This window comes from Toxotes jaculatrix, chromosome 21, assembly GCF_017976425.1.
Source record: "Toxotes jaculatrix isolate fToxJac2 chromosome 21, fToxJac2.pri, whole genome shotgun sequence".
NCBI lineage: Eukaryota > Metazoa > Chordata > Actinopteri > Toxotidae > Toxotes > Toxotes jaculatrix.
This window is the reverse complement of record NC_054414.1, coordinates 16,899,344-16,919,627: the sequence shown is the minus strand read 5'-3', so window position 1 is coordinate 16,919,627 and position 20,284 is coordinate 16,899,344. Positions and strand designations below refer to the sequence as shown.

General features: G+C 43.2%; 1 protein-coding gene across 1 annotated transcript; it reads left to right on the top strand.

The window, feature by feature from the left end:
* The first annotated feature begins 1,486 nt into the window (after nucleotides 1-1,486).
* On the top strand, nucleotides 1,487-19,861 carry col1a1b (collagen, type I, alpha 1b). Its single transcript, XM_041066631.1, has 51 exons — nucleotides 1,487-1,706; nucleotides 3,312-3,506; nucleotides 4,043-4,065; nucleotides 4,277-4,306; nucleotides 5,152-5,244; nucleotides 5,774-5,842; nucleotides 6,015-6,059; nucleotides 6,253-6,306; nucleotides 6,678-6,731; nucleotides 7,002-7,055; nucleotides 7,202-7,255; nucleotides 7,360-7,413; nucleotides 7,544-7,588; nucleotides 7,766-7,819; nucleotides 8,022-8,066; nucleotides 8,209-8,262; nucleotides 9,129-9,227; nucleotides 9,345-9,389; nucleotides 9,475-9,573; nucleotides 9,699-9,752; nucleotides 9,866-9,973; nucleotides 10,275-10,328; nucleotides 10,618-10,716; nucleotides 10,871-10,924; nucleotides 11,087-11,185; nucleotides 11,506-11,559; nucleotides 11,696-11,749; nucleotides 11,915-11,968; nucleotides 12,080-12,133; nucleotides 12,356-12,400; nucleotides 12,493-12,591; nucleotides 13,118-13,225; nucleotides 13,727-13,834; nucleotides 13,945-13,998; nucleotides 14,162-14,215; nucleotides 14,368-14,475; nucleotides 14,781-14,834; nucleotides 14,947-15,000; nucleotides 15,127-15,288; nucleotides 15,380-15,487; nucleotides 15,742-15,849; nucleotides 16,018-16,071; nucleotides 16,245-16,352; nucleotides 16,462-16,515; nucleotides 16,649-16,756; nucleotides 16,854-16,907; nucleotides 17,248-17,355; nucleotides 17,450-17,732; nucleotides 17,827-18,017; nucleotides 18,126-18,368; nucleotides 18,537-19,861. The coding sequence occupies exons 1-51, from the start codon at nucleotides 1,625-1,627 to the stop codon at nucleotides 18,681-18,683; spliced, it is 4,344 nt and encodes a 1,447-aa protein (XP_040922565.1). The 5' UTR covers nucleotides 1,487-1,624; the 3' UTR covers nucleotides 18,684-19,861.
* Nucleotides 19,862-20,284: the final 423 nt, after the last annotated feature.

Here is a 20,284-nt window from a genome sequence, read left to right as displayed (position 1 = left end):
TGTATGTGGATGAGCAAACGTCTACAGAGCGTTCATGTATGAGGTTTGGGGTGTTTCTGAATTAAAAAAAAAAATTCCCACTCGTTTTTGCACCCACAAGCGTACAACTGAAAAACATATTTCACGATTTGATTATTTCCACCACTGGATCAGAAGTCAAACATGCTTTTACGCTTGTGACACATGTTTCTTAAATGCTCAATCTTCACATCCTCCATTGATTCCAACTTTTGAAGACAGGAAAGCTTCAATGGATTTGAATGTCAGGACAACAGCAGAGAGTGACTCAAAGGTCGAATTGGGCCATTGTGTTGTTGTAGAAGCTGCAACGTGTCCACAGTGTAACCAGACTGCTCTGTGGATCTGCCAGATTTTCTTCTCTCTTGCTCCCTCCCTGTCTCTAGCATCATGGGGTGGCCATGCCTCTTTTGGAAAGGTGGATTTTATCACAGGCTGTTGTACATGTTTTAATAACCTTTGTTCAGTGTGCCTTCGAATTACAGTTTACTTTTAAGAGACTGAAAAAAGATGATTATTATTGGCACATTTTATTCCTTAGAAGGATAAAAGGTGGTGGGGGAAGGTTTCCGATGCTTGATAATGAGGGGAAATGAGGGTGAAAGTTCATTTTTTGAGAAATGTTAAGATCTCATAATCACTTCAGGTTTGCAAGTACTCTTTCCTCAAACTTAAAAACTGTATCTGTGTGAGTGTTATATTATGTCTGGTATGAAACCGCAGTGACTTGTAGGTGCTTGATACTTAGAAGGTGTATAGGCCCAGAATTTTATGAAAGAAATGAATTTCAGACTTTTGAAACGTATAAAAACACTAACAGGATAAGAGGCATGCTATTTATCAGCTGTTAGTGGAAAACGATGTAGCCCTCAAACACTGGAGCTTCAGATGATCTTGGCAATGTTTTAATCCCTGTCTGGTGTGCACATTTCATTTTAACTTACAGTAGCCTACATCTTCCTCAGCACTTTCCTCCTCTTTGAAAGAAACCATTAAGTCCAAGTAACAATATAATACAAACTTTAAAGCAAAGGAACTCCCTGCAGAACAGAAATCAAACCACATTCTTAATAAACGTGGATCTAAAGAAGGCTAAATTGCAGCTGATCTGCTGTATTGAATAAAATCATCTCGTGTCCGTACGATTCAAAATCAGCTCAGCGACAGAGAGTCTCGGGTTGGATGCCGAAAGGACAAAACACCCCAACAAAAGTCTCAATTAAGAAAATCCACGGAGAAGCAGAGGATGTAAGAACGCGTCTGAACGGTGGAGAGCCGGTGCGTAAATGATGAGTGTCCTCATCGTCCACGTTTGAGCTAAAACGTGAACTTGTTTGACATGTTTTAAGATGCCCTCCCCCCTCTCTGATGAAGGAGGGACTCTGCGACTTGAACATGTACAAGATATGTGGTGCGCACAGGACCTCCCCAAAAGTTTTGGCATATAAAAGCCAAGCTAACTCATTTGTTTAAGCAGTAGGGAGTTTCTGCTAGGGTCTGGATCGGAGTTATACACAGACCGGACCCTACCGTGCATGAGTGGTGTCTGAGGAGAAAAAGAGGATTCCCCCTTGCCGCAAAGAATCTACATGTCTAATATTTAGACATGTTCAGCTTTGTGGATATTCGGTTAGCGCTTTTGCTCAGCGCAACAGTGCTTTTGGCGAGAGGTCAAGGCGAGGATGATAGTAAGTATCACTTTCAAACATTGATTTGAGTTGTTTTGGGACTGTGGCACCTCCTGTGGATAGCCCGCAAGGATGCTGAGCAGTTTGCTGGAACTGATCGTCCTCTGTGGGATACCTGGCTCCAGTGGGCAGAGATGGGGAAAGTTGTTACACAGTGGAAACGAATAGGAATTTATAGACTGGATCTTTCTTTACAGTTTGATGTTCTCTCTGACGCGCAGATACGCGCTCAGTGTGCGTCCTCCTGCTGGAGCGCAAACCTGAGGAGAGCAGCTGCGCTATCTCTGATGCACAGTGACAGAACATTGGGTTCAAAGAGAGTTGACGCTGAGCACAAACACTGAGAAAAAAAAAAGAAGAAGAATAAAAAGGCCAAATGCATTTGATAAAATCTTAACGATAAGTTGTTTGGAAAGCTGTTTTCTTCAGAACCGTTGTGTCCCTGTTCGTGAATATGCACCAGAACCTGTAGATTCCAGCACTTCTGTCGATAGCTTCACCAGAGACGCATCACAAGTGTGAAGACAAGTTTGTTGAGGAATAAAACATGACAGTGAAAACTTTTCACGGTTGATAAGGTTCCGCTTTTGTTGTAAAGCCTTGAGAGAACGTGGCACTGAATTAAACATTTTTTTCCTGTTTGTAAGAAACTGGACTTTATGAGCTGAAAAAGGGGGCAATGGAAAAATCGCTTAAGTCTGACGTCGACTGTGAAATAGTCTAGACATCAATTAATCACCGCACAGAGAGGGGCGCGGAACACCTCGTTTTGTAGGTTAACAGCGCCACACGGCGGCGCAGAACTGTAACTGTGCATCGATCCTTTCAAACCCCAGTCCATCCCACCTCAAAGGCCACAACCACACATCCACCAGCTTGAAATGTGTGTCGGCAAAGCGTAATTCTCCACTCTCGGTTTTTGAGGAGAAAACCTATACTCCGTAGAACCACTGTATTCCTGCTCAAAACTATATTTGAACTGGGATGTTGGTTAGTGGCTTGTGGTGCCTTTGTTCTGTCGTGCACCCCGTAGTCCTGCATTCCTACATTACACAGACACAGACACAGATCACTTACAGCTTCTATAGACAGTCACTGATATGATACTTCATCAGAGGCTCTATTCCTGCTCACAAATCAGTCGCCAAACACTCGGTTTTCTGAGAGTTTCCCTCATTAACAGTCTGTTCCCATGACTGTGGAACTTCTAGATAAAGCCCAAGTGTGGCATGGATGACAGTGATTAAAGGACAGACATGTCCATGACTGCCGTTTGGAAAAATAAAACTACCCCATAGGATCTGAGCTACATGCAGGAGGTCCAAACTATCTGATGCACGGTTTTGAAATTGCAAGAACAATATGGCAGTATGGGAAATTGATAAGTGATTAATTTACTCATTTTTGTTTGCTTGTTTGTTTCTATTACATCAGATCCAAGCAGCACTTTCTGCCTCTATTTCTATTAAGTTGTTTTGCAAGCAGAGTTAGGTGTCCGGTCTAGGTCTATTGGGCACATCTGGCTCCTATACAAAATCTAACCTACATGTCCACTCATTTTTGGGACATTTACTGTCCAAACTCACCTCGGTTTTCTCTTCTCAGGCACATTCGGCAGCTGCACATTAGACGGACAGTTGTACAACGACAAGGATGTATGGAAACCAGAGCCCTGCCAGATCTGCGTCTGTGACAGTGGAACCGTCATGTGCGACGAAGTGATCTGTGAGGACACATCTGACTGCGCCGATCCCATCATTCCAGACGGAGAGTGCTGCCCTATCTGCCCCGATGAGCCGGGTACTGCGCCTTGATCCTCCTCAAACATTTCTGTGGTTAATTAGCTTTGTGGCGCCACCTAGTGCCCCCCCCCACCTCATCTCTGACAAGCTGTGGCTCTCTGGCCACAAGTGGACTTGAGGCCCTAAGCCTGCCTGCTTGCCTGAGGATTTTCAGTCGCTATGGATTTACCTTTTGTTCATTTTATTTTCAATATGCATTCTTTTAACAATGGATTATACCTGCTCTGTGGTGAAGTCTGGCAGTGAATTTTTAATTTCTCATCATGGCTACCTGTGCTGTGACACTGCAGTGTGCCACAGAGCCTACTCGTCTCCCCCCAAAAAACCCTTCATATCATTTGGTTTCACCCTTTTCCTTTGCAGAAACGATTCATTAGCAAATGAGTAGGCTTTTGATCCACAATCACAATGAAATATTAACCCAGACACTTTAACTTTTGCATTGTTACTACGTAAATGTCCAAAGTTATTCATGTGTCTCTGATAACTGTTCAAGAGGTGTTGACATTTCTTTTTTCTCTGTTGGTTCTGTAGGACCCACCGTGCCAGGCAGTGAGGTATTTTAACTTTGATTGAGACAGAGAATTATGTGTGTCTAGGATCTGAGGTCTGCACTTCATAATGATCTCTCTTTTGACAGATACTGAAACACAATGGCATGTTTAGTTTGTTATTGCACATACTTGTATTCTAGTTGTTTCGTTTGTCTTTACACTCTGGATGAAACACTGCAGTGAAGCCTAACTCCCTTTTTCTGTCTCTCCAAAGCCAGGAGACCGTGGCGACAGGGGAGACACGGTAGGTTCCAGTTTACTTGAACTCTCAACATCATTAATACTATTTAGAAGACCTTCTCTGTCTTTAGATGCAAATGACAGTTAGATATTTTTCATAATAACTGCATATATTTTGCTATAAGGACAAACTGACTGTTGTGAACAATGATACAATAGTGTTTCCATGTTGTGTTGGTCATTGTGTTGTTTTCATTGGAAACTGTATTGGCTTACTCAGTTTCAGGAACATTCGCAATGTTCCACATAGTGCAAATCATATTTCTTTGCTGAACTGCATGTAGAGGATAGTTTTTACTTTGTCACACATTTCACCAATTACTGACTACAAATGTGTGTAGGTGTGTGCACAACACCACGGTGTATTTCCTGTGTGACCCCCTACAAACTGATTTAAATGTTGATGAGGCTGCTATGACGTAATTGTTGCTAGCTGTTTGATAATTGGGTCACAAGGTCAACAGGTCATTAAAAGTTCAAAGGTCAGATAACAGGTTTGTTTGATGATGGAAATTTGCATTAACAAGTAACAATAGCAAGAAACATTAATTCAATTTGCAAATTGAAAACTAATTTTCTACATTTTTGCAAACTTTTCTGATTCAAACAAACTGCGCATTTCTATATTTAAGGTACCACAAGTGAAAAAAAGTAATACCAACACAGAATGTACAACCAGACAGTGTCTTATCAGCTTTGTGAACTTCATTATTATTTCACTGAAAAAATGTGGTCTCACCTACATTGCTTTTGTAATTCTTCTTCAAAGGCAAATTAAAAATGAGAAACAAAATTTAGATAATTAGTCAAGAAAATTGCCAACACTTTATGTCTGCTTGATCTCTACAGGGCCCACCTGGTTATCCTGGCAATGATGGAATCCCCGGACAGCCTGGCCTTCCTGGTCCACCCGGCCCCCCTGGTCCCCCCGGCCTTGGCGGAGTAAGTATCACCAAGTCAGACCATCCACGAAGTCTGGGATTAAGATTTGTGTAAGACTTGAGTCAGATGAGCAAACATAACTTTATGTTGGAGAGAAGCAACTAGGAAATTCCCCCCCCAATGTTTATTTCAGCACTGGGCTTGCAAACAGCTCCCTGGTCCTCAGGTCTGTGGAAAACGCAGAATATCCAAGGGTTGATCTGACCAGTTTGTTCAGTCAGGGACCTCAACTGACACTTGAAAGTTACACTAAGCATTTACACCATTTTAACATGTTAAACCTTAACTCAGAATCTGCTACAGGGTCTATCACAAGTTTACTGTTAGCAGTTCTTACTCTTCACCTGAAATAGAAGTCTTTACACCATAGGATGTAATTCAGAGTTGCCATGAGTTGACACTTTTAACCAGGTCCAGGTGAAGGGGCAGTTACTTGTGCTGTTTCTGTGCCACAGTAAATCAAAAACAGTTCTATGAACTGCTGTTTCTTTAAGCTAAGTGACTAATTCTTTATCTTCTCTCCTTACAGAACTTCTCTCCTCAAATGAGCTATGTTGACCCCTCCAAATCCAGCGGCCCACCTGTTCCTGGTCCAATTGTATGATGGCTTTGCTTTCTCTCAACATATTATTATTGCTAAATACGCAGTAATAAAGCCCAGGTTTGGGTGTTTACTTTGTTGTCAGTAGTAATGAAATGAAATCCTGAGTAATGCTGACTCATATTGCTGTTCACTTGTATATGTAGCTACATGTTTTCTTCATCAACAGGGTCCTATGGGTCCTCGTGGTCCTCCTGGACCCTCTGGCCCTAGTGTAAGTATTCCCTTATCAATTACATGACAGTTCAGAGATTCATTTCTAAAATATGTTTATAATATTCCCGAGTATTTAAAAAATGCCTTAAATTTTGTTAATTGTCATCAGTCAGTCAAATTTTCTAGCATTAAGAAAGAAGAAAAAATTAAAGAAGATTTTTTTTTTGTATTGATCGGCTTCTCTCCTACAGGGTCCTCAGGGTTTCACTGGACCCGCTGGAGAGCCTGGTGAGCCCGGAGCTGCTGTGAGTATACAAAATCTTCTACTAAATAAATGTTTGGCTTGTCTGTGATGAAGATGCTGAGTTTGCATTCTCATTACATTACAACTCAGTGAGGATTGTTCTTAATCAATAAGATGCTATTTATTCTGCTTGCATTCAAATTTGTTATTGACGGTACCGTTTCACACGTTTCTTCCTGTACTCTCTGCTCCACTTCCTGTTGTAATCACTGACCCTCTGACACACATTTGCACATACCTCTTTTTGTCTGTGATAAATGCACCACTCGCTCCCTGTTCTTCACCCACGGCTACATAGGGAATATTCACAGACATTCATTTCAAATAGTCAGCATTAACTTGGTGCTAATCCAGTCACTTACTGGTGTTTAGGGTGCCATGGGTTCTCGTGGTCCCGCTGGCCCCCCTGGAAAGAACGGAGATGATGTAAGTGAATTATCGATTATTTTCTTCCCTGTCTATTCCCTGAGGTACATCTGAGGATATCATACAGTTACCTTCATGCATAACCTACAGAAAGACAAGACTGGTCCTTATAACACATAGTAGATATTAACTAAGGATTATAATTTTGTTGTGCTAGTTGTTGTTATCCTTTTATCATATGTCAACCTTACTGAGTGATTTCTTCACAATTTATTTATTGTCTGAAGGAAACATACTGCAGTCAGCAATTGCTCTGTGTGTCTTCAACAGGGTGAGCCCGGCAAAGCTGGACGCCCCGGTGAGCGCGGAGCTGCTGGCCCTCAGGTGAGCGATTCCCTTTGAGGTCAAAGTTCAGGAGATGTTCAGCCAAAAATGATAGACAGGATGCACAGGAAGTTATTATGTACAATGCATTTGCATGTTGTTTCTGAAGAACAGTTATTGACATACCTCTTGTTTTCCTCTTGCAGGGTGCTCGTGGATTCCCCGGAACACCTGGACTACCTGGCATCAAGGGACACAGAGTGAGTTTGGAAGAGCACTGAATACCAAAATCATGCTTTTCAGCTGCTGTGTTGTCATTGTGAGTACTGAGTGAGCTTATGATGTTCACTGATTTCGTCCACAGGGTTTCAGTGGTCTGGATGGAGCTAAGGGAGACACTGGACCTGCTGGCCCTAAGGTGAGATAGCAGGACGTGCTCTTGCTAACCAAAGCAGGAATCTCATCAAAACACTGCACCAGTATCTCAGTTTGAAACACTAGGTTACAGCCATTTTACTCCAATGTTTTCCTTCTGCTTTTGTCTACAGGGAGAGCCCGGTGCCCCTGGTGATAACGGTCTGCCTGGTATTATGGTACGTTTTGTCTCACCTTGATCAATTTGTTGGTATGAACATTAATCTAAGGCATAGAAACATTCTTGTACATTATAGGTTAGATGCAACACTTTAAGTTAATAAAATAAAAGATGTTGCATAAAATCCCATAGCACTGTCAAGCTCCTAATATTGTTCTCTTTTGGTCTTTTCCAGGGTGCTCGTGGTCTTCCTGGTGAGAGAGGCCGCCCTGGACCTGCTGGCCCTTCTGTAAGTGATTTTATCCATTTACTGGAGCACCTGTGGCTGCTAATGAAAAACGACACAAAAACTGGAGCATGTTTCAGTATATCTGTGATATTTGGTCATGTACTGTTGCTTAAATTTGCTAATGTTTGATATGATTTCATATTTTGAGTCATGTGTGTTTTGTCCACACGTCGCTTTGATCGAATCTCCTCCTTCTCTACAGGGTGCCCGTGGTAATGATGGCAACTCTGGTCCTGCTGGACCTCCTGTAAGTATTGTATTTTGCACTGTCAATTGCAACTTAGAAATTCATGCACTTGTTTAAAACTGTTTATCGAGATGAGTGTTTCATCATGATTGTCTCTGTGAATCAAGATTGTCTGTTAACATCATGTGTCTTTATTTTTCAGGGAACTACTGGACCTGCTGGACCCCCTGGATTCCCCGGTGGTGCCGGCGCTAAGGTAAGTTATATCAAGTGAAAACACAGTGTTCATTTGGCTTGACAGGTTTATCATCCTTGGAGACCACTTTTAGAAGTAACATAACAATATTTTAACTTATCAGCCCCTCACTTACTTTGTAACCCACCTGACTAGCTGTTGCTCTCACCATCTCCCTGATCTTGCTCATTGGTAGGAAAACTGAGGGCAGTAACTGCACAGATGAAGCCCTGTCACTTTACTTGGTCTGCAGGAGGTTTTAGTGTTTGTAGAATCATCATAGGGGAAATGTCTAAATGCAAATTCCTCAAAAATAACTATACTCTCCACACTCTAAAGCCAGACATTAGCCATCAGCATGATGTAATGACTCAATACTGTATACCCCAGGTGAACACTGTAGCCACCAGATGGCATCAGTAGACCTCTAATGGCACCTTACCTCTCATACACCCCCCTGCAATTGGTGAGGGATCTATTTTATTATCCTGAGCTATTTTAAGAACCAAGAGGAGGGAGGTAGAAAAATCAGTCAGTGACGTGACAGTTGTTAAAAAACCGGGCAATGATGACAGAGCCATCGAACGATTTCATATTACTCCCTGCAGACGTGCAGTGAACCAGTTTAAAATTAGTGTGGGGACTATTTTGTCTCCGTTTACTCTCTTTATTTATACTGAAACTCAAAATCATAGCACCAGCTGTAATTTTTAAAAAAACTAAAAACAAAAAAACCCCTTCTTTACAATGTAATTTACTTGTATTTCTAATATAAACAATCTCAGCAAGGATGGATTGTTTCTTTACGCTTTATAATTTATTTTGATTCATTAAAGTACTCAAAGTGTCAAAGCAGATTTCTGAGATGTTGCTGCTTCCCTCCACAGGGAGAGACTGGTCCTCAGGGAGGACGTGGATCTGAGGGACCCCAGGGAGCCCGTGGTGAGCCTGGTAACCCAGGACCTGCTGGACCCGCTGGACCTGCTGTGAGTAGATACTGGACTGTCTGTCTGTCTGTCTTTTATACACTGTCAAATCAATAACATAAATTTAAAAAAACAATTGTTCATACTGAACACTTTATGTCCTTCCTCCCTCATCAGGGTGCTCCTGGATCTGATGGTTCCCCTGGTTCTAAGGGTGCTCCTGTAAGTGTCATACACATTGATCACATTTATTACCTTTAAATCCTGCATATGAAGTATTCTGACACTCCGATTCTCCATCCCATAGGGTGCTGCTGGTATTGCTGGTGCTCCTGGTTTCCCTGGTTCTCGGGGTCCTGCTGGAGCTCAGGGAGGTGTTGGTGCTCCTGGTCCCAAGGGTAACAATGTGAGTGGAGAATTGATTGTGTCAGTTTTGAGTTTTGGTTTCAATGCATGTTGTTCTTCAGTTTCATGGAGCCCCAGATCACCTGACAGCCTAAATACAATACATATGCGTGTCTCTGCCAACAGGGTGATGTTGGTCCCTCTGGTCCTAAGGGAGAGCCTGGTGCCAAGGGCGAGCCTGTAAGTTTCAGAAATATGTGATCCTGCCATTCATTTAAGATTCTCTGCAATATTAGCAAACAACTTGAGATGAAAGATTTCAGTTTTGAATAACTTGCCTTTTTTTTTTCCAGGGCCCCGCTGGAGTTCAGGGACTTCCTGGCCCCTCTGGTGAGGAAGGAAAGAGAGGACCTCGTGGAGAGCCCGGTGGTGCTGGACCCCGTGGACCCCCTGGAGAGCGTGTATGTGACTCCCTCTTTCTCTTCAACTAAATCAAACCTCTGTTAGATGTTGCAGTTGCCAGTGATTTGAGGAGGAGAGCAAACTGTTCAGATAATACTGGGAATGGCCGTGATGTAACATATCCATTTACCTTTATTTTAGTTTTCCTAAAATAATACATGTTTAAATCCTATTATCAGTGTTCCTACTAAGCATTCTGCACATTTTACAGTATGTTAAATTCCCAGGGGGATTCACCCCTGAAGCTGAGCACTTACACCGCAGTTAGTGATGTGGCTGGTGTGTCTGTTTTTTCTTTAGGGTGCCCCTGGTGCTCGTGGTTTCCCTGGTGCTGATGGAGCTGCTGGTGGCAAGGTGAGTTATTTAATCTACCCAGCAGGTCCTCATACTTGGTTCTGGCTTACTAAACCCCTCATGTATCCAAACCTACCAAAGAAAAACCCCAATTTGCCTGATTGTATTCCTCTAAAAATATGAGGTCAACCCCTGAAAGACTTCCATAATAGGTATTAGCAAACATTTATTTTTTTTATGTTTAGGAAGTCAAACCTTCCAATTAACAAAGGGCAATTTAGATCATAAACTTCACCCGCTATCAAAACTAGTGGAAGTTTCTCCTTACTCTTCTTCTCTTTTATGATAGGGAGCCCCTGGTGAGCGTGGTTCCCCTGGCGCGATGGGATCTCAGGGAGCTACTGGTGAGGCTGGAAGCCCTGGTGCTCCCGGCGCACCTGGATCCAAGGTAATGTCAACAGCATATTTCTTCATATGCAACGTTTCTGTGGTAAACCACCACAGAAGTTCACTTTAATCTTAACTCACCTACAAAACTCCTGTTTGTCTTTATACTCACCGGATCTCATATATTGTCTGTTCACACGGCCTTTTCTCCATAGGGTATGACTGGTAGCCCTGGAAGCCCTGGCCCTGATGGCAAAGCTGGACCTGCTGTAAGTACTGAGACACTAGTAGAATCAGATTGTATCAACGTAATAACACAACATATATTTTTTTTAATATAATGAAAAGGAATTGCATCTGTGATTGTTTTAATCATGATAGGAGAGCATATTTTTTATATTTTCCTCTGTTCTCCTGTTTTCCAATTCTAGGGTGCTCCTGGACAAGATGGCCGCCCTGGACCTCCCGGCCCCTCTGGAGCCAGAGGTCAGCCTGGAGTTATGGGATTCCCCGGACCCAAGGGACCTGGTGTGAGTTAACAGAACATCCCCACTCATTCATTTTCCTTTCAGATACAAAACAGATCTCTAGAAGGTGCACCGATAGGGTTTTTGTTAATCTTAAACATAACATTTACCGAGCTAAAAAAGTCTTTCTAAGTGCACGAGTAAAACTTGTTTTTAATAATAAAAATAGGTTGTAAGGAGATCATTGAAATATCACAAAGAAATCAGCAAATTACATGTCAGTTTTAGATGCTCTTTAGTGACCCACAAAACTTAATTCAAATAGGAATAATGATGTAAAACCTTTAATCAGCAGATTTACGTGTGAACTTTTTTTTTAATAGGGTGAGTCTGGTAAGCCTGGTGAGAGAGGCCCCGCTGGTCCTTCTGGTGCTGTTGTAAGTACTTGTACATTTTCAAACAGTACAAATCAAACTGCAAACCAATGAAAAATATGTTTTTGATCAAAATGAATGTCCAGCAAAAGCTAAAAAGCTGTTGGTAACTGGTTTGGGTCATTTGTTTTGTTCACAGGGTGCCCCTGGCAAAGATGGTGATGTTGGTGCTCCTGGACCTTCTGGCCCTGCTGTATGTATCTCATCTGTTTTATCCAACCACATACTACTGAATGATATTTCCATCAGTATTTTGTTGTATATTTCATAAGATAAACTTGTTCTTAAATAAAACTATCATAATTTATGTAATCTGTCCCAAGGTTGCTCGTCATTAACTTTGCTTCTTTCTGTTCAGGGACCTGCTGGAGAGAAAGGAGAGCAGGGACCTGCTGGTCCTCCCGGATTCCAGGTTGGTTTCTCAGCAGCCTGAGCCCTGTCTTTGGTTTTCTTGACATATTCCTGTGCTGTGTCACAATTCTACTTATTAACCAAAAAATGTTCATCTTTATTATTTGTGCAGGGTCTTCCTGGACCCCAAGGTGCTACTGGTGAGACTGGCAAGCCTGGTGAGCAGGTAAGAGTGACAGAGAACTGATTTTGCAGCCTAACTTCTCCCTACTTATAAACTAGGCCTTCATATGTAATGTAAAAATTAGTTGCTATTCATACATCTCATACATAGATATAAAGCAAACATAGTTTGTATTTCTTGTGAGAGATTGTGTCATTGCACGTTGTGCTGAAGCAGTAAATCAGAATTCATGATAACCTTCTACCCTTTCCCTCTTTTCCCCAGGGTGTTCCTGGTGAGGCTGGACCCCCTGGCCCAGCTGGATCCAGAGTGAGTACCTGCTGTCATCATCTATGATAAACACTGTTCCTTTGGTCTTTAACTGAAATGGTCATTACTGATGTGTCCCCTCTATCCTTCAGGGCGACAGAGGTTTCCCTGGTGAGCGCGGTGGTCCCGGCGTTGCTGGCCCAGTTGGCCCCCGTGGTGCCCCTGGCCCTGCTGGTAGCGACGGACCTAAGGTGGGTTAAAAAAAAACTCTTAAAGATGAGGAAATTCTTGAGAACTGATTGGTGCTGTTAAGATTAAAGACAATTTCACTGACCTGAACACATTGCAGTCACAGTTAAAATGTAACATTGGAAAAGTGTTAATATATTTATCAATCACAAAACTACCATAAAACAGGCAGACATATTTATTCCTTCAGCTCCGTAAAGCCCAAGATACTGGAAAATTACATCCTTACATCATAACTTCCCATGTGACTGAGTCATACACTCTGTCACACACATGTCAATACTGTCATGTATCATAAAACATAGGTCAACATCAACAGAACCGGTGCAGATCCATTTGTTGATCTGTGCTGACTTGGATTCATTTGCTACACACATAATATCCCCAGTATACAGTACACACACCATATGCACACTTACCTGACAGTGTTGTCCACTGATTATTTCCAGCCGATTGGTCACTTGAAGCCAATTTCATTCTGTCAGCAGATAATAATGTGATTCTTTATGTTTTTGTGTTCGCGTGCAGGGAGAGCCCGGTGCTGCTGGTGCCCCCGGTGGTCAGGGAGCCCCTGGAATGCAGGGAATGCCTGGTGAGCGTGGAGCTGGTGGTCTCCCCGGTACCAAGGGAGAGAGAGTGAGTTTTACACTAATAAAACATTACTATCATTTATCATGACAAAAACAAAAGGGAAACAGTTTGATTTACTTATCATTTTAATATATTCAGAGCCCAAAGGCATGAAACTTTCTCTCACTGTGTTGTATCACCTGAAATGTTTGGTTTTCTTTCTATCGCTTCATTTTATTTTTTCATGTATTTAGTTGATTTTTCAGATTAGGATTGAAAACACCTTTCTTAGCGTACTGACAATAATTAAACATGTCTTAAATGTCCAAAATGTGTGATATAGTAATCCATTAAATCCAAGATTATTGAGGGACAAGTTATCTCTAAGTACCAAAATACCAGTAAGGCCAGTAACTTATCATCTCAAGAATGGAGTATTGTCTCTTCCTTTAAATTTTTGCTAGATTAGGATGTTAATTTCCTCTGATATTTAGCTAAAAGTGGTTCATAAAATAGAAGTAAATAAAGCATCATCATAAGTGACCTAAATAACCTTTCTCTTCTCAGGGTGATGCTGGTGGCAAGGGAGGTGATGGTGCCCCTGGCAAAGATGGCGTGCGTGGTATGACTGGTGCTATAGGAGTCCCTGGACCTCCTGGTGCTCAGGGTGAGAAGGTGAGACTGGACACAAATTTATTCTTAAGATTTAAGCCATGAAATAAGGAGTTAGGATGACCAACCAAAATGTCTGCTGACCTGTGCTTCTCCCGACACTCTTGCTTTAGGGTGAGGGTGGTGCCCCTGGAGTCGCTGGACCCACTGGACCTCGTGGTTCCCCAGTAAGTTCTTTTCCCAACACACCCCTGATTGAAGACTAGAAGACAAACACAAACCATGCACTGGTCAACAAAACATTACTGAACACAAACTTTGTATCATGTGTTGTAAACTTAGATGTAGTTATGCCTGAATGAGCATAAAACTTCATTACTTCTCCCATAGGGTGAGCGTGGAGAGACTGGACCCCCTGGACCTGCCGGATTCGCTGGACCTCCTGTAAGTCCCTCAATAAATTAGACTGAACCCCAAGACTGACCTTTTGCTACAGAATCAGATGCTTTGTGAAAATACAGCACATTCACTTAGGATTAGAGCTGACTCAAGACCGCACCTGTTGACTTGTGTCTTCTCTTGCCCTCCCACCTCAGGGTGCTGATGGTCAGCCTGGTACCAAGGGAGAGACTGGTGACACTGGACCCAAGGGAGACGCTGGTGCTCCTGGACCTGCCGGACCTGTTGGAGCTTCTGGTCCTCAGGTAGGCCCACATATCAGATGAAAGATACTGAAGAATGATAATTGATAACACAATTCACAGCGTACCAACCTCTTTTATTTGTACTACAGTGAGTGTAGTACAGCACTTGCTGTCTTATTTGTAGACAGCAAGTGCTGCGCTCAATGTTTTTATTTCATTAGCGATGAATGCTGGATAATGCTGATGATGAGTTTTATTAATGGGAATGTTTTTGATTTGGTCATAATTTCTCCATTTTGTCAAATTGTTTCTGATAATGATTAGATAGTGGTTCCTATTTGACTTACAAATGTTTCTGTCAACAGGGACCTGCTGGTCCTCCTGGACCCAAAGGTGCTCGTGGTGGTGCTGGATCTCCTGTAAGTATTCCATCAACATGTAAGACTTTGTAGAATTAGATGACACTCTGTTAGCAAAGATACTGTTTTAACTTTAATTTGTGATTGTGTTTATTTGTGTGCGTGCCTCTAGGGTGCTACTGGTTTCCCTGGACCTGCTGGCAGAGTTGGACCCCCTGGCCCTGCTGTAAGTATTATCATGTCCACATTAGCAGCTATAATAACACAGTCTTGTCTTCAGTCTGCTTGTATATTACCATCATGGCTCTCAGCAGAATTCGACTCAATGACTTGACTCCTCTTCCACTTCCAGGGAGCTAGTGGACCCCCTGGACCCATTGGGCCCGTTGGCAAAGATGGAGCAAGAGGAGCTCGTGGTGAGACTGGCCCTGCTGGTCGCCCTGGTGAGGCTGGTGCTTCTGGACCTCCAGGACCCAGCGGAGAGAAGGGTTCCCTTGGTGCTGATGGAGCCCCTGTGAGTGCCCACTATAATTGCCTAAAATATACCTCAGTGATCTATTTTCATTCATGTGCCGACTAACTGACCACTGCCTCACTCTGTGCAGGGTGCTGCTGGTATTCCCGGACCCCAAGGTATTGCTGGACAGCGTGGTATTGTAGGTCTCCCTGGACAGCGTGGAGAGCGTGGTTTCCCCGGTCTGCCTGGACCATCTGTGAGTATTCTCTGAGTACACTATGAGTACACAATGGTCAGAGTGCATTCTGTGTACTCTGGGCTAAATTACAGCCACACATAGAATATTTTTAGAATTTTTCAAAATAAAATTAGGACAGGACAGTATTATATGTATGTTACACAAAATCAGTTGCTCATAATTTTATACAGCAGGAGTATATATTATTTCTAAAACCCAGCTCTGTGTATCTACATGCATGCAGTTTACTGACCTCTCTTGTTTTTCTTCAGGGTGAGCCTGGAAAGCAGGGACCTTCTGGACTTGTTGGCGAGCGTGGACCCCCCGGACCTGCTGGACCTCCTGGACTGTCTGGTGCTCCCGGAGAGGCTGGCCGTGAGGTATGCTGAGTGCCTCAGGGAGGGTCTCACACATTGCAGCAGCTCACACATATTCATTCATTGGCTAACGATGCATCGTGTTAGCGCGGATAAACTGCTCACCGCATAATGGGCTCCCTAGCATATTGTTGCCAACAACATAACATTATGATGATTGTTCCTCCACAGGGATCTACCGGCCACGATGGTGCCCCTGGTCGCGACGGAGCTCCTGGACCCAAGGTAACCTTCCTCTTTTAGTTTAATTTCTATGTCTTCTGAGTCTCAAATAATATCTACCATTCAAAATCTTCTGCTGTGTTTTGCTTGACCATTTAATCTGTAGTCCAGAACAGCTTCATTACAATTAGCCTTAAGCTGCTTAGCATCGTCTCACTGGAGATTTGCTCCTGTAGGGAGACCGTGGTGAGGGTGGTATGGCTGGACCCCCTGGACCACCTGGTGCTCCTGGAGCCCCTGGAACTGTCGGCCCCTCTGGCAAGACTGGTGAACGTGGAGAGAGAGTAAGCCTCCTTCCTGTCTATATTGATAATGCTGAAAAAGGTAACTGTAAATTTGGAAATTCACTGACGAGATAACTGATCTGATTTTTCTGCTCTCTCTTTCCTCTAGGGTCCCGCTGGTCCCGCTGGTCCTTCCGGCTCTGCTGGTGTCCGTGGTCCTGCTGTAAGTTCAACACTACATGACATGCATGATTAACACACATTAGCAGGATTTTGAAATAATGCAGATGCCATGTGTTGACTGATGATCGAGTGAACCTGAGGTGCCATCTTGACCTCCCGTTGCCTTTGTTCAGGGCCCTGCTGGAGCCAAGGGAGACAGAGGAGAGGCTGGTGAGGCTGGAGAGAGAGGCCACAAGGGACACAGAGGATTCTCTGGCATGCAGGGTCTGCCCGGACCTGCTGTGAGTAACTGTTTCACGGTGACAGAGAAGCATGCAAATGTTTGTAGGTTACTGCATCAAACAACATCAAACATTTCATGTTAACATCTGCCTTTAGGGAGCTGCTGGAGAGAGAGGACCTGCTGGTTCCTCTGGACCTGCTGGACCTAGAGTAAGTACAGCTGCTGAAACATTTCTCACATATTTCTCAGTGATAAAACGCTGCCATTTACAATCTGGTACTTGAAGAGCCTGTTTTTGGCTTTCCTTAAGATTCTTCCTTTGACTCAAGACAAAAAATGAGTTCAGTTGTGCAGAGTGCGTGGCCAATAATCCAGAAAGTAACATAACACAAAACACTGTGCATAACAAGCAGGACCATACATGTTATAATTGTTGGCACATTTCTTATCAGTTTTACACAATCACATGATGTAAGTAAAATGGCAAGCTGAACTGTTATGAATCAGTATTTTCTCCCACTGAGTGATTATGCGGATATTGTTCCATAGGGACCATCTGGATCTAATGGCGCCCCTGGTAAGGATGGCATGAACGGTCTGCCTGGACCCATCGGACCCCCTGGACCTCGTGGTCGCAATGGAGAGATGGGACCTGCTGTGAGTTACACTTCTATCTTTACTATATCTACAGACTTGTAAGATAAGACACTTACATCGCTGCAATTTTTAAACACCTGATGTCTCCAAACAGGGCCCTGCCGGACCTCCTGGACCTCCCGGACCCCCTGGACCTCCCGGCGGTGGATTTGACTTCATCAGCCAGCCAATTCAGGAGAAGGCCCCTGATCCCCTCCGTGGCGGCCACTACCGTGCTGATGACCCCAATGTGATGCGCGATCGCGACATGGAGGTTGACACCACCCTCAAGACCCTGACTCAGAAGGTCGAGAAGATCCGTAGCCCTGACGGTACCCAGAAGAGCCCTGCCCGCATGTGCCGTGACCTGAGGATGTGCCACCCTGAGTGGAAGAGCGGTGAGTGCAGATCAGCGCCCTGCTGGAGACTTTAGATGAAGTTTAACATGAGGATAAGCAGTAATTCAAACTGTTTTATGTTTCTCCATCACAGGCATTTACTGGGTTGATCCCAACCAGGGCTCTCCTTTGGATGCCATTAAGGTCCACTGCAACATGGAGACTGGCGAGACTTGCATCTACCCCAGTGAGTCCAGCATTCCCATGAAGAACTGGTACCTCAGCAAGAACATCAGAGAGAAGAAGCACGTCTGGTTCAGCGAGTCCATGACCGGTGGATTCCAGGTGAGATGGCAGAGTCAGATAATCTTTCCTCATCCTCAAAATCACCCTGTGAGGATCTATACAGTGACAATAAAACCCATGCATCCTTCTCTTCCCCCCACCATGCAGTTCCAGTATGGCAGCGATGGAGCTGATTCTGAGGATGTCAGCATCCAGATGACCTTCATGCGCCTGATGTCCAACCAGGCCTCTCAGAACATCACATACCACTGCAAGAACAGCATTGCCTACATGGACTCCGCCACCGGCAACCTGAAGAAGGCCCTGCTTCTCCAGGGCTCCAACGACGTCGAGATCAGAGCCGAGGGCAACAGCCGCTTCACATACAGTGTCAGCGAGGATGGCTGCACGGTGAGTTTTCCTTGGATCTTCCAGTTACATTAATTCTTCAAGGGAAATTTGTAAAATCATCCAGCCTCGCCTTCAGAGAAGCAAGACTTTGATCTCCACAGCATTTGTGCAAAGGTAAACAACTCACTTTTCAGATCAGTTTCTGACCTTTTCTCCTCCTCTCCACAGTCACACACTGGCACATGGGGCAAGACAGTCATCGACTACAAGACATCAAAAACAACCCGCCTGCCCATCATTGACATTGCTCCTATGGATGTTGGTGCACCTGATCAGGAATTTGGCGTCGAAGTTGGCCCCGTTTGCTTCTTGTAAAAATGAAAAAAATATGGACATGACATTGTTGTTTTTTTTCTAGCAGTCATCTCTAAATCCTTTTTCTATGCATTCAAAACTCATTCGGCTGCCATTGGTCCACATGCTTAAAACCACTCTACTGAAGACGGTGTTTGTGTTTTTCCAATCATGAGAGGTTTTTGGGACTGCTACTTCAACCGAAACCAACCACAAGGACACTTTAAAAAGAATCTTTTGTTTCCACTGGCAACAAGAAAATAATATATACTTGTGTAAAATTTCCCCCCGGAGATTGAGAAAAAAAAAAGATCCACACACGCAATGAAACACAGGTGACTTTTGCCATTTTCTACCACTGCGGAAAGGACATTGAAAACAACAAATGATATGTACCATTTTCTGGTGTTAAATAAATTGTAAAAAGTGTGAAGTGTCTTCTTGTTCTAAATTCACGACAAAAAAAAAAAAAAAAAAACACCTGAATGTTGCTCAGACAAACGCAAATGTGACCATCAGACGAGCAAGACAAAGAAGTTCACCTTCATTGCAATATGTAGATGGCTACCTCATAACAAGAAGTCACCCCCAAATTTTCTTAAATGAAAACGGTACATTTTACACCACAAGTCCATCGGGGGAACAAAAACACATTCAAAGGTGCTATTACCAATCCAATGAGGTCCAGTTATTGGTGTTTGATGGTGAAACTATCACTGTCATACTGTAATTATTGCCACTAATGCCTGCAGAACCTTTGGTGCTACTAAATTGACTCATTGTCTTGTTGTCTATGCAGTGCAATTGTTTTCTTCTTAAGTGTTGGTTTGATGACAGAGGTCCTCTGAAAAGGTGATCACTGCAGATGTAATGCATGCAATCATGTCTGTAGATGAAAGCAAGTGACTCTGGTTCAGTATCATTTCCCTGCCCATGTGTTCAGTGTTGATCTTTCTGTCTGTTTGCCCCTGTGGAAAACTCCTCTTCACTAAAAAAAAAAAAAAAACAGCACACATCTCCCACCCTGTTGTTCATGTTGTTTGTTGATGTCTTTTTCGCGAAGGGTTTCTTAAAAAAGAATTTGAAGCAGACCCACTTTCATGGTTTAAAAGAGAGATTCTGTACTTATTTTGTACATGTATAATAAATCAAGATGTTTTTAATTATTTTGGGTGCTGAAATAAAGCATGTGAAGTGGTCTACTCAGTGGCGGAGTTTTCACTGTCCTGTTTTGCAACTGTTGTGAAACTGAAATCAGGTGTTAGGATCTGGGAAATACTCCATACACTGAATCTGCATTTCACATTTTCAGAGACACCCCCCCAGGGACAATGCATGTTCCATCTCTGGTAGTGAAACAGAGTTAAAATAGGTTCAGAAATCAACTGTTCCACAACAGTTGCACTGAATATGTTTCTGTTAAGCAGCAGTGAAAACAAGGCCAATATCCAAGACTCCAGCTTGGCTTTTCTTAGTCTCTATACTCTCACGATTGGTGCAAATTATTGGCTCTGCAGCTAAATTCCCTTCAGAAATCAGGCCTAAATCACTGTAAAATGTAGCTCACAGCCAAAAATGTTAATCCAACATGTAGCCACTGCAGTTTCCAATGTCGCTTTTCT